The following is a 14,636-nucleotide window of genomic DNA, read 5'->3' on the forward strand; positions in this document are numbered from 1 at the left end:
CTTTATGGCTTATCAAATCTCCTGTCACAGTGGGAGGGGCTTTGAAAACTATGGCTATTTTGAGGTTCTTCTCCTAATTTGGGATTTCTATGTTTCTGGCCGTTCACGGCCAAGTTAGGACATTGTATGTCAGTAGTTACCACTGTAAATAAATAAAATAAATAAATAAAAATGAGCAATGGTCGGTTCCAAACCCGGGTCCCACAGCACACAAGCCCAATGCTCGAACCATTAGACCCCAAATTCGTGCAAGCCAGCACTTAAGATGATTAGCACGTTAGGCATGTAATATAGCAACAATTAAAGGGACCCTGAAACGATTTTGGCGATTTTCTACAAACGTACTGAGTCGTTAGAGTAGGTTCTTCTGATCATTAATTGATGCATCTAAGTGCTCTGCGTAAAGCGTGTAATTTATTCTAAGGTTTTAAAAATACACATCGCTGCCGATCGCAGCGCACTGCTCGGCGGAATTTTAAGCCGCCCCTACCCATATGATGCAAATAACCCATATTACGTCACATGGGCGAGCTATCTGATTGGCTGACCAGGGCGCATGGTCGATAATTTTTCCAACTTTATGGTGAACAAATGATGCTCGTAATAGTTGGAATGTTAGTTACTTTGTTTTTGTAAAAAGAAAATAACTTAAAGAGAATACACAAGAATAGTTTTTTAGTACACTTCAGCACTTCCGGCACACAGCAAGTGTCGTCTGCTTGTGTTACAACGTACTCCATTTTGACGAGAGCTCCGCGGTCAGAGTCGGTCTCAGTCTTTTCGCGAGCACTATGATTCGACTTTGTTGCCTTGTGGACTGCAAACCTAGCGACCTGCAAACCGCGAGTCCAGTATTAGGGCAAACACAAGCGCAAGGGGACAGGGTCTGGCCGCTTGACTGTGCCGGGATGAGCCACGAGATGAGCAGAAGGGCAAATGTGAACGGTCTGCACGGTGCAGCCACCTGGTGGCACAGAGCTCAACCATACACAGTAGCAGCAACGAAGTGTATTCTTTGTTGCTGGTGTGTATTTTTCGCAGGAGTGTAATCATCAACACGTTGATTTATAAATGTTTAAAATGCTTTACACTTGGTTAGAGCAATATTAGCGCTTTGTTTGACTGGTTAAGCGCTGCGCCAGCAAGTGTCTGGACCGTGCAGACCGATCAGGCTGCTCACGTACGTCTACGCTAAAGTTCCTTCATCAGCTTGAGTTTATGCCTCCAGTCATTTGCCGAAATGACCAGCTTGCCTGTTTTTAGCGGAGTACCGGACACGTTCGGCGCTACGACAGAATGCTCGCAACGCACGCTGCTTCGATAGCTCTCGGTCGACGGCCAAGCGGCTAGCGGAGAGGTCTCGCGCGGGAGGGGGCGTGCTCCTAAACAACCGGAAGTGAGCGATGTGACGTCGCATCGTGACGCTGAACCAGTGAAGGCGGAGCTTAGCGCCGCTCGCTCGGCGAGCGAGTTGAGGAGGAAAAGCATAGCTAGGGAGGAGGGTAACTTCTAATCGCTTGCAGCTCCATTAATACGTAACGCTTCACTTAAATTGTGGTGCGAATGTTCTACTTAAGCTGTACCCTACGCGCCTACAAAATTTGTCCGAACCGTTTCAGGGGCCCTTTAACTTATAAAAAAAAGCACGCGCATCTTCTAGCTGACAACGAAGATGGAAGTTACTGGATGCGTTCATTCACATAAACTCACACTGCTTCTCTCAGTGTCCTGTGGCATTGTAACACATTGCTAAAAAGTCAAGCACGTCTTGTCTCGTGATCGCACATATTTTAATGCTGAATAAAAGCACCGATTTGTCTGCGAGGTACACCATGGTAGCTGAGGTACACTTTCATCCCTGAAATCTGCTTGCATCTCTTGTTATCATGCTATCGTTATGCTATTGTTAATGCTAACATGCTATCATTATGAACTACATACTATCGTTAAAGGTATGAACATAGGGTTGGTTCTGCGGGAATTTCGGGCTTTTTTTCTTTGTGTCAACTTGCTCAACTCGCTTTTCTTTTGAGTGTCCCTTTAAATCCTCCCGGAAACGGCTCCTCCATGCAAAGCGCCAGTGGCCCCGGAATTACGCGGGTAGCCTCCGCACCGCGCGAGAAGGGTGCAAAGAGGGACCAAGCTGTGCAACAAGGGTGATGGTGACTGGCCGCAGCGGTGAGGGGAACAAATGCTCATGCTGCAGATGGGTTGCCTCCCCTCTTACAGACAAGGGGGACAGAATGACAATGAAACTAAATGGTAATGTCGTCGACACACACTGCCCACTAGTGGGCTCACCCCAAAAGTGGTGGCAAAAAAAGGGAGAAACATGGTGCCGCGCGAAAGAACACACTGGCTGCGCACCTCGCCGAGAGCTGGTGATGTGGCGAGAGGACAGCTGGCAAGAACACGCATTGCATGAAATTTCCTACAATGCCCGGCTGCCAAAACTTTTACGGTGGCACCTGTTCTCAAAGGCACATGATGAACCAGTTTTTTGTGACATCTGTTGATGTCGTCATTGTCATGTATTAATCTTTTTAAAAGAGGCAAAGAAAAAGTCACTTACATTCTGACGATATCTGAAACACCATCCTCCAAAATAATAAAAAAAAATTGGTGTACAGAATGTTTCTTCCAAGTCACCTAAACATGGCGATGAATGCCATGCCACCATATCTTTATGTGAAATCAATGGTCAACACAAGCCCATGAACATGCCTGGGCTCAATGAAAAGCCAGTGTTTTCATTACATTGTCAATAATGTGACGGTAGATCATGGCATGCGACAGACAGTTTCGTGTTGTGCAATGGAGGACATCTTTTGTAAGATGACGGAGGCGCCAGAGTGTCATCCCTACTTTCTTTTAGGGATTGCCCATAGCTGCCAAAGTGAAAACGATAATAATAATAATAATAAAAATAATACAGCGTTCTTGACGCCTTGCGTGCTCTTACCTGCTTTCTCCCCCACAGCACCAGAAAATTTGCTAGCCACAACTACAAAAGCTGATGCAGCAGTCTGTGCTAGAGTGCTTTTAAACTATAGTACGACAAACCTCACCACACTTGCATGCGCAGTCACGCACGCAGGGCCCATGGGCCGAGACAGGACATCACCGAGAAGAGTAAGGGGCGTCACAGCAATGCACGCACCGCACACTAGAATGCGCATTGCCTACAGCAACAGTAATACAACTCCGCTACAAAACTTCAGCAAACACCGTAAAAAGACACTGCCTCGTGAGAATGGGCGGCTGAACTATGAGCTTCGGTGAAATTTTCTCCACCCTACCACTAAAACATCCACGCTGTGCATGACTTCACAGTTTAAAAGAGAAAATGAAGCCGACAAATTTTTTTTAGGTGAGCCACGATAGGCAACAGTTTCGGCATCGTGGTATGCACTACCAAAGAAAGCAGCAACTGTAAATGGTGTTAGCCCTTTGTAAGCAACAAGAACGCATTCCAGGAAGCACGTACAGCAAGGACAAGCATCTTTAAAAAGGGACTTCGCTAAGTATTCATATTGTTGTTGTCATTGTTGATGGCTGAAAGAAAGGATATTTGTTCGTTCAATCACCCGTGCAATTAATTTAACTGCTGCACACATGTTATACCTCGATTGTTTATGCCTCGATTGTATGCTGTTACACATGAATTCTCGCACGATTACAATCGATCAGTTGTTCATCAGTGGCACTCCTGCCCTGTTCTTCCGTCACTCCAGTTTCGACTTGTGTGCATCAAACCACTGTGCACACAGCTCCAAGCCAGACCCCAACTTGCACAAACTCTAGTGTCTCCACTCGCCTGGATCTTAGCTTTTTTTATATTGCCATCTTGAACTTCTGTACAAACCTGAGCTAAGGCCTCGTGAGGCATGCGCAAGAAATTTTGCGCTATGCATCTCCATTCCTGTCAGCATTAAAATTTCTCTATATCGCATAATTATCAAATACATTGCATCACAGAAAAAACACTGGAGTAAGCGAAACAAAATAGACGAGACTGAAACATGCTTCCTGGAATGACTAAGACATCCAATGCCATAGAATTTCCGACAAAAAATTACTAGAGGGCACTGGGACGTTGCGATCAATCCACTACCACGGGCATGATGGTCAGCATATTTATTCGTCTGATTCCCGCACTTGTGACTTCAGATGTTGGTGTGACGTTGCATACTACGCTTTATCTTTCTAAATATTCAAGCACTCATAGTTTTCTAAACCTATTATGGCAATTAGTCTCTGAACAGTACATGCGTAATCATAGCATATTCTTGCAAATGATCAATTCACAAAGTCACAAAGCCATTTGAAGCCAAAAGGGTGAAGTTCAATTAGGCAAATAACATGTGCTGCCCACTGTTCCCATGCCAGCTGAACCAAGAGACTGGCAGCTTCTATAGACACTGGCACCAGAGTGACCTCAGGTAGTTTTTTTTGTAGAAAACGTTACGCCCAATGCCTCCTGATCTCGTCACATCAAAATAAAGGACACCACAGTTTGCGTGCTGACCAAACAAAACTGAGTACATGTTTGTACTTGCTCACCGACACTGCTTGCTTGAAACACAAAGCTTGATGGTAGGCTAACCCAAGATGAAAGTTATGAAGCGCAAGCTTAGAGCTGCTTGGGAAAGGAGCGGGCGATTAAGAAAACCAGAGGCATGTTACATTTAGTAAATTGTGCAGCCGAGTTGCCTACGGACAGAGTAAAATAGCTGCTGCCTTGGTTCAGTAGCAAAACAAAAAAGTGATTCGTGAATCTATGGGAATTCAGGATTGGTCAGGAATCGCGCTGCCTGTTATCTATGCCACAACACGTCTGTCTTCAGCCCGCGTAAACAACTACACAACTATTCAATGGCACTGAGTAAAATGTCAAGAACACTTAGCCACACACAAACACGCACGCACACAAAAAAATAATGATAATAAGTGCCAACCATTTGGGGGGAAAGCTACCTTTGGGGAAAAGAAAGCTACTTTTGGTGCCAGTGGAGTAAGACCAGCAAACACCTTCAATTAGCTGGCACATAAAAACACTAACAAAAACAGAGAGAATGGAAAGCAGGAAGAGAAAATGTTAAAATAGAAAGAGGTGCTGTAAAAAAAAGAACAAGAACAAAATTTTGTAAAACTTTTCACAATGGCTGCACATTTCCGTGACAGACCTCCCAGCTAACAAGTGGTTGGCCAAACAAAACAGAAGAAAAACAATATATATATATATATATTTTTTTTTTGTGTCGCAGAGCAAAAGTCACATTCGTTGGGGCATGCCAGCCCCGACAAATACGAGCCCTCGAAGTACAGGAGAGTCGAGAGTGGTAGCACCTTCAGAATTCCGACCCTGTGACGCCCCGTCGGAGCCAGATCCCAGTCAAAGACGGCAAAGCTCTACTGACAGAAGTCTCACAAGTGACGTAGCAGCAGACAGTGGAAACAGCCTGGTTTGCCTGTTTCCCATGTTATGAACTCAGCAACAGTGTTCTAGAACCACAGAGTGACAAAAAAAAAATAAGTTACGCAGGTTCAACGCACGTTTCAAAATCTATGTGAAACGAGGCTTTCGTGAAGTGGCCAATTAAATGCTGAAAATGCTGTAAAGACGTGCGCCGCATTTCCCAGCATAGCGATTAATTACCGGCCTGACAAGACGGCAAGATGCAGAGACCCCACCACATAACCGCGTAACCCCTAACCGCGTAATCCATGTAACTATGGATTACACCGCCTCCACAATCGACCCAGCTTTCATAATACGACCTCGGGGATCGATTGATCGACTGCAGCATCTTCTGGATTGGCCTGCCTTACTCGGTAAGAAGCCGCCCGAGCAGGTGCTGGGAAGAAGCCATAGAAAGCGTTGCTTTAATAAAGAAATTATGCAGTCGTGTGTATATCTATTACAGTGAAAATATTTGATCTGTCTGTCGTTTCACTGTGCAATTTCGCAAGGACCACAACCAGAAACCAGCATATGTGCATGGGTAGTACTGATGGCTATGTGTAAACCAATTCGATACACGAGTGCTATCCTGTGGGTCGGATATTCAGAAAGAGCAGCAGCACCCAGCTGCAGCCACAGTCAGCAAAAATCTGGGATGGTTTGCTAGCTGCCACAGTTTGCTAGCTCCTTTGAGCCACTCATACCACCGACGGTGCTCCAGTTGATGAACTTGAAGGCTACCCATATTTCTTACAGCAGAGCTCGTTTTCTGTGAGCCCACAGAATAAAGCAGACAATAAGACAGGTTTTGTCATGTGGTTTCAACATCTCTTTATGCTTGTCCACATGTGTGAAGAAAGCTTGCCTGCTTGCTTTTGCTGCACTCGTGTTTTATCAGAGCACGCATATGCTGTTGTAACTTATCATAATTGTCCTGTCAGGCCTTGTCTGCAATTAGTAGCCTGCAGAGACTGCTGCTGTTTTCTGATTAGTTCAAGCGACGTACAATGACATGCTACTGATATCAGATCATCTATCTGCATTTATGCCCATTTTGCTGCCGACTGCTGTCCATACAATATGTGCTGAAGAACTTGTCAAGCTGCCTAAGCAGCTTCGTTTTCTACAGCTAACCCTCCCCCTTCCCCCCCATCCATGTATTCAATAGGCAAATAAACTTTGAACCTAAGACCGCAGCCTTTCCTTTCAAGAAGGCTGCCGCATTTCTGACCAGAACTCCTGATCGCTGCAACTTAAGCTTTTAGCAGCAACTGCTTATGATGCATCGGTTTTAGACTATGGTTTAGCCACCATGTGCTCCTAAAACACTGTTGCTAAGCTTCAAGTGCTTTCTCATTTAAAAATTTTTCTTCAACGCTCTCTGATCACCTGCCCCGGAATGCTCTCAGTGCAGTTCCAGTGCAGTCATAATACTGAAGCGGAAGCCCCTAGTGCACACAAACCTCTCCCTGCAGAATTTGAGGAAACAGGTCTCCTCCTCGCACACCCTCCAAGACAAACCTCAACACCACAAAGGCGCACTCCACAGCTGCTGTCGAAAGCTCTAGCAGTTGAATTTGCCGAGGTTAATTCATGCTGGTAAGAAGCCCCCACATGATCCGACAAGCTAAGAATATTCTGCATCACGAAGCCGGCGCAACATACGTTTTCTGCCGAAAAGCACATGCACACATCTTCGAGCTTACTCTGTGAAGTGTGTGCTTCTCGATCAGCATTAGGGCTCTCTTAAAGGGACACTAAATGCAAAGATTAACTCCAAATAGACAGATTCATTATCTGAAATAAACAAATCTGCCAGTGACACTGATGAAGCAGAGCTTCCACAAACGACTAACAGAAAAGCATGAAAATGCAAAACTGGGGTGGCTCCACCAGTTACGAAATTCAGAACCAGCTCCCAGCGGTGCATGTCATCTGGAAACGCCTTGCCAGTGGCCAATACAGTGCAAATAATTGTGCTCCGTACGAACGTGGCACAGAATGTGCTCTTGGGATTGTTCGGCAGAATTTGTTGTTGCTACCTCTTCACACCAGCCTGGCAAGGTTAGGTACGGTAGTGTGGCGCCCTCTCTGTGCTGCCTTCCAACTCATTGGGAGTGGCAGTGCCTGCCAGAACATAGCTTCAGAGATTAATGGCACACAGAGCCCCCTGCACTGCCTCAATGTATACATCAATGTATGGATGGCGTACCTTCCTGTTTCCTGAAGTTATCAGGTGCCTTCAAAAGACGTGTTTATCAGCAAATGAAGGTCATTCACTGGCACAGAACAAATGGAGAGAGCTTTCCGAGACAGCAAGCAAGTGGGCTAGCCAGCTTAGACTTGCTGCTTGCCTTTAGTGTCCCTTTAAAGGATTGAAGCTGATGTGAGATGTCACAAGAAAGAAAAAGAGAAGAGAAAAAGCAGTCTGCGCAAGAATTCTGCAATCCCCTTTGAGTAACTTTCATGAACTTCATGTCTGCCTGTGAGAGAGAAATTCCAAATATTTTCCTTTAACTGCAGGGAGAAAAACTCCTGGATCAGCTGCCAAATTCCAGAATGCCTTGATCAGGGTTCAAAATAACCTGGCAAAAAGCAAGCACACGGACTACAAGCCCATGCACGGGCAACTGCCCAAATAGTGCACGAGATGACCTCGCTGTTGTGACCACTGCGTAAACTGTCTTAGTATGTCAGTGCAACTGGAATCCCATGGCCAGCACGTCTTTTCTACTCGCTCATTCCAATATTCTGAGGTAAGCAGAGCTCGCACATTCACAGCACAAAAATACTCAGTACAACGCAACAATGCACTTGATAAACGTCTGGTTTGAAAAGCAACTTCAGCTTAGGGCCCATTCTGATTTCCCTGTTCAAATACACGTGTAACACAGAAATGCTCTCATCAGGCAACAGCTGAACTGGGAGAATATTTGTGGCATTAACGAATGAGTGTTCAAGTGAACAAAGAGATGGAAGCGGTCTTCTGATATTGAGTCTAAGAATGTTAAGCAAAAATTGCCAAAGTTGACAAAAATTTAAAAATTAAAACATGCATACATAACATATTAGCTGTCTACTAACTATGCATAAGAAGAAGAAAAAGAAGGAGCGAAAAATAAGGTAACGTATGACGTACCCTTAGTGCACTTCAGTCTCCTTCTGCCACATGTAAGCCCTTTCAATGAGTGTATACTAGAAACTAAATCTAAAGGCATCTCCAAATGTCAAAAATGTTGTATCATGTATGCCTTTAAATTAACAACGGCATTTCTGGGACACCAATTCAAGGAATAATGTGCACCTACTGTACCAATATGTTAAGCACGTCGCTCAGAGTGACAATGGAGCAGACAAGAGCAGTACTGTGTGTACCAGAGCTTGGCATCTTGTCAAACCTTGTGTTCAAAATCTGGAGGGGCGCTTCACCACTTCCTTTTTGTGCCGTGAATGTATGCACCTTGCTTACCACGTGCACCAAACAAACAACCAGATGTGGTCAGATTCCTATTGCAAAGTTATAGCAGAGTGGGCGTTCAGTCTCGGCTTGGCGCGCTCCCGCGTTCGACACTGAGTGCGTGCGCGGTGGACAAGTCAGAGTCAACTGTGCGTATGCGGAAAAGTACCAAGCGTGTCCTGTCTACTGCATACGGTTTCCCGTAGCACACTACCCGAGGGTGTTACAGTGCTGCAATCCTTCAACTATAATGCGAATCACGAATGGTGCCTTTGTTACTTGCCCACACGTTTCGTTGAAAGCATGTTGTGTAGCTTTTGTTCATTAACTCTACGGCTCCATTTTGTTCGTTGGTTTACAGTGCAACATTTTCTTAGTGTAACTACATGTTTACCATATTAACTGTGCCAATTCTACACATAACTTTCAAGGCGCTAAGAAAGTGAAGACCGTAATCATTTACAATGTGAAATCTAAGTAATGGTGGAGAAGCAGTGCTGGCCATATATTAACCAGTGTACAGTCAACTTCCATTAATTTAGCCCCACCTATGATAAACCACATTTTAATTTGAATGCATCGATAAAGTCTCAAATGACACCTTTGCTTTTTAAAATGCTATTTACTTTCGTATGACTTGTTAAAGTTGTATGAAAGGAAGTCAAACTTACCATGTAGAAAGTAACTCGCGATTAAAATATACTTAACTTCAATAAGGCCAATATTTCAAGACGCCATGAGTGCGACTGAAGCCACCTCACCAAGTAAAAAAAAGATACATCCAAATCCTTCCAAACCTTTTAAAGCTGGATGATCTTCCATATCAGTCACTTGCGAGAACACCTCCACTAATGCTTATAAGAAGCGTCAAGGTTTCGGCCTATTCAGTTGCCTTTAATGGGAACAGCGCAAAAATTGTATGGATGAAACAAACAGACTACACACAGCGATGTGTGTCAGCCTCTGTTCTTTTATTGTTTTTTTTTCCATTTTACTTCTGCACTGTTCCCATTCGTCAATCAGTATTACATCCAGCAATCTTCGTAAACAATTTCATGGCACACCATGCTGGAACAGGGCTCCCAGTCTGCTATAACTCTCTACCGAACCGCTCAATCCAGGCATATTTTGAAAGCCAAATGCCAGTGACGGCCGACGAGAAGAAGAGGAGGAGGAGGAAGAGGACAAGCCGTGCCGCTGCGGCTCAGAAGCTCTCAGCCTTGAGGAGGGGCGGCCTTCGGAGATGGTGGCCCCCAGCGCCACCCACCTGCGTACAGGAAGCAGACGACACGGGCGCGCTGCTGCCCATGGAGTCTGGTGGCGGCAGGGGCAGCGGCTTGGCGACGCCGATGCGCACGATGCCCCGGGGCGCCCCCTTGAGGGCCTGCACGGCGGCATCGAGTCCCGCGTGCTGCAGCGGCACGTCGTTGACGAAGAGCAGCCGGTCGCCCGGGATGAGCCGACCGTCCTGCTGGGCCACACCGCCGGGCACCAGGCTGCGGATGACGATCACCGTCTCGCTTGGGTTCATTGGGTCCTGAGAACAGAAGGCAGTGGAAAGTGTAACGCCTGCTGCTGGTAGCCTCCCGTAATCACAGTGGCCACAAGACGTATGAGGTCTTCAAGGTAAGTGACAGAAATGTAGTTGGTAACAGTTGTACAGGGTTGTCCACTCTTAGGAAAAACAGGCAAGCGCGTAGCCACGCTCCGTTGTGCGCCACATGAGGTCACCAGTACATCTACTTGAGTAGCTGAGTTTAGAGCCAGAGGTGGTGCCTACGGCAAGTCGTCTGCTACTCTGGCGGCAGGCGCAAAACCTCGCCTGATATTGGCACCGTAGCTTTGGTTGCATTGCCGTGCACGAATTCCCGCTTGTGATTCTACGGTAAATGGATTGGCTGAGCAGGGAGTGTACACTAAGCCAAGAAAGACAGCGAGAAAGACCATTCATGCAAGGAAAAGGAGCACCGAAAACATTGTACGAAACATTCATGCTGTAACATGCGCCTCAGCTCCTCTGACCTTAGGCATGTCGTAAACACAGTCACGAAAAACGCCAAGATGTCCCTGACAAATGTGCAACATGTCATGTACTAAGTATTCTACAAGCACGTTTTTACCCTTTTGAGTCATTTGTTCTGCGACAAGCTATAACAGCCAGCGATACATATGATGATACATATTATGATATGTACATATCATATATGGTACGAATGATATGATGATACATATGATGTACATATGATGATACGAAAAACTTTCTGCCGGGCACACTGCACTGTGATGTAAGCAAACTTATGACGCCAGAATCATGCGAGGTTTCGCGCGCGCCTTCACAGTAGCAGACGACATGCCACAGGCCCCTCCTTTAGCTCGCAACGCGCATGTGCAAGCAGTTTATCCAGCGGCCATATGTGGTGCTCTACGGAGCGCAGCGCCGTACTCGTGTGTTTCCCCTAAAAGCGGATGACACTGCACACGAGTACCTACGCTCATACAAATTCCCTTTGTAAGTGACTGCTCTGATTGGCCACCACTACGGTAGTTTATCACGCCAATCACTGTCGTATGTGGCTGGAGCCAGAACGCTGGTCAATGAGGAAACTTTCTTAAGTAAGAGAAGTTTAGTTAACATGAGCCCAGCAGATGTTTACTAAGTTTTCTTGGAAAGCTATACACATTGCTGTAGATGTCGGTCAGTATTGGTGGAACGGCTAGAAACTGCTCCCTGTGAGCTTGCCCAAGCAGTGTGTCACGTGTCACTGGATGTCGTAGGCATCGCTGTAATGACTTTTTATCATCAGTTTCAATTTTTGTGTAAAGGAGGGAAGTCGACCATACAAAGATTGTCTAAGTACAGAGATTGTTGAACTATAGCAGTGCTGTTTTTTTTCAAACACTCGGCAACTAAGCGTACTGACAGGGAGCGTTATCATGATGCAGTGATGCCAGAACAGACATGTCAAACCTTTTAACGTAGTCAGCCAAGCATCACACGCTGAAATCATCCAACTATTTGCCCTGGAAATATACCCTGGGGAGGATCAACTGTTTGCCCATTGCTGGTCGACAAAGCGTGCGCAGCAACGGTGGAGAACAGCCACTTGCCTGGTAGTCGAGGATGCTGAAGCCAAGGCCCCGATCCCCCTTGAGCAGCTCGACAACGTGGGGCTCACTGCTCCACATGGCGAGGCCCGTCAGGGGCTCGAGGGAACGCGACCGCAGCTTGACCAGGGGGCCCCCGCCGGGCAAGCCCTCCTCCCAGTCCGACTGGGCCAGCGATCCGTCCGACTTGGCCTTGACCAGGGCGGGCAGCGAGCCTGACAACAGGGGTGGCGGCGGGGACGCTGACGACGACGACGAGGGTCGCTGCGCCAGAGGGCTCTGCGCCATACCTGCGGAGCACACGACGGGCGAACCGGGGAGTGTTCACACACAAACAAAAGAAATGCTTTTATGCTAGAACTGTGTGTTTTGTTTCAAGTGCCAAAAAATAGTGTATTACTAATAAGTAGGGTGCAGGTTTGGGATAGTTGGCTGGACATAATTAAACTAACAGAGCGAAAGTAGAACTGCATTGTGTTTTGTCACATGCCTTGTGTCCTAGTTTGGATAATGGACGTGTCAAAATGTCTATTCTGAAAAATACCAGAAACAAGTCACTACCCAAAGGTTTTTATAGCTTAATATTAAGTGCAACTTGAATATATACCATCAAAAAAGTGAAAACAGATGATTGTAACCACGGGAACTTCCAATTACTGGCATCATCAAACCTTGGCACATGTCTTGTGGTTGTACTGGGTTGCACAAATATTTTGCAGGAGAGGCCCTGATGTCACTTACTGGAAAAGGCCTAGTTGGACCGGCACTTATTGTCCAATAAAACAATGTTTACTTGAAATTTCATGATGGGTGAGGCTGCAGGTTCAAGCCCTATGTACGTCGCGGGTCATTACAGAGTGCTGATACCTCACAACTTTGATGCTTGCCACTGCCAGTTTAGGCTGTGCTGTGCAAAACCAGTTTAAAGCTCTATCGCCTTTATGGCCGCATGCAAGCTTATGCTGCCTAGTAAGTGAGCACACAAACTTATTGGCAGGCATTCACAGTAGTTGCCAGCTGTACTACTACTACTACTGCTACTGCTACTGCTACTGCTACTGCTACTACTACTACTACTACTGCTACTACTACTACTACTACTACTACTGTTGTCAAATATAATTCAGTGCTTTTTTCCCTCTGAAGCTGGGGAAATAGCGTAGTTGCCCTAAATACCAATGGGGTTTCCAGTTTAATAGTGGGCCATACTGTGCATAGTGGCAATCGTTTATTTCTTAGAAAGTATTGCTTTCCAGTTTTATTCCAGAAAACAGGAGGGTTAATCGTGTTTACGACAAGTGGTTTCTGCAAGTTAGTGTCAGCTCGTTATAAGGCCAACCTGTGCGACAGACAAAAGTGGGGAATGCGCATCACATCACTCGGCACCTTCGGGCACCGCTCCGCATGGTGCCAGAATGGCACCAGTAATATTCCTGGTCTATCAATTTCACATAACTCTGCACCGTGAACAGGCTGGCATCTGCGGGCAACAGCGTTACTGGCACTGTGCCAGGACCGTGTGCTTGGCACTGGGTCGGAGGATGGGTCTTAATGCAAGACTTGAAGCCCACCATACGAAAAGTTCATATCCAGTTCTGGACATGCGTACTGCTGACACTGCTAAAGTTTAAAGTGCACTAAACTTTGGAGGTTTTCCCTTAGAAAACTGAAACTGAACACGAAAAAGCTCAACTGTCACGCCTTTTAACCAGCGCCCACCAGTGACATGCACCATCGTGAGAATGAAGCGAGTGTCTTTATGAAGCCACGAGCTTGCTGCAAGTCGACGCTATGGCTCAGATCCTCGCCTTGTTTGGTTGCAGTGCGCGGACTGATTGTGCCTTTCAGTTCACCACTCTTATTCAAGGCCACAACAAACTGACAGCAAGCAGGCAGACAAGTGGGCGCAAGCAATCGTTGACAGAAAGAAGGAAGAAAGAGTAAGCAGTTGAACCGCACCAGCATGATCGCTCTATGCTGCTGGGTGAAAAGATAGTGCAAGCGGTGCTGCTCTTGTTGCCGAGGCAACCTGTACGCAGAGGGGCGGAAACAGGAGCTGAAAGTACTAAGACTCCCCAACAATCCTAGCTGCGGGTGAAGGTTAGTGGAAGGTACATGACATTTTCTGCCCTCGTTCATGGAGCAAATAGGCGGTGTCCGAATTGCACCTCCAGCGAAGGCTCCGTCTGCATACTCAACACCGATCTTAAAGGCTCTCTACCTCTGCCTGCCCATTTTTTCCACTCAGAATCAAGCATTAAGATCCACCCTCTGACCCAATGCCAAGCACACCGTCCCGGCACAGTGCCAGTAACGCTGTTGCCCATAGATGCCGGCGAATTCACGGTGCCAAGTTATGTGAAATTGATAGACCAGGAATATTACTGGTGCCATTCTGGCACCATGCGGAGCGGTGCCAGAAGGTGCCGAGTGATGTGATGCGCATTCCCCACTTTTGTCTGTCGCGCAGATTGGCCTTATAACGAGCTGACGCTGACCCACAGAATCCACTTGCCATAAGAATGATAAACCCTCCTGTTTTCTGGAGTAAAACTGGAAAGCAATACTTTCTAAGAAATAAACGATTGCCACTATGCACAGTATGGCCTG

The 14,636-nt window shown here is 46.4% G+C and overlaps 1 protein-coding gene across 4 annotated transcripts in view; it reads right to left on the minus strand.

Annotated features, from left to right (window-relative positions):
* Window positions 1-14,636, minus strand: part of LOC135919837 (multiple PDZ domain protein-like) — a 532,904-nt gene that overhangs the window by 207,662 nt on the left and 310,606 nt on the right. For all 4 annotated transcript variants that reach the window (XM_065453790.2, XM_065453786.1, XM_065453789.2 and 1 more), the window contains exons 14-15: window positions 12,030-12,316; window positions 10,189-10,458 (exon numbers count right to left, since the gene is read on the minus strand). In XM_065453790.2, the coding sequence (XP_065309862.1) occupies window positions 10,189-10,458; window positions 12,030-12,316 (557 nt within the window). The remainder of the gene's footprint in view (window positions 1-10,188; window positions 10,459-12,029; window positions 12,317-14,636) is intronic.

Source organism: Dermacentor albipictus, chromosome 9 (assembly GCF_038994185.2).
Source record: "Dermacentor albipictus isolate Rhodes 1998 colony chromosome 9, USDA_Dalb.pri_finalv2, whole genome shotgun sequence".
Lineage (NCBI taxonomy): Eukaryota > Metazoa > Arthropoda > Arachnida > Ixodida > Ixodidae > Dermacentor > Dermacentor albipictus.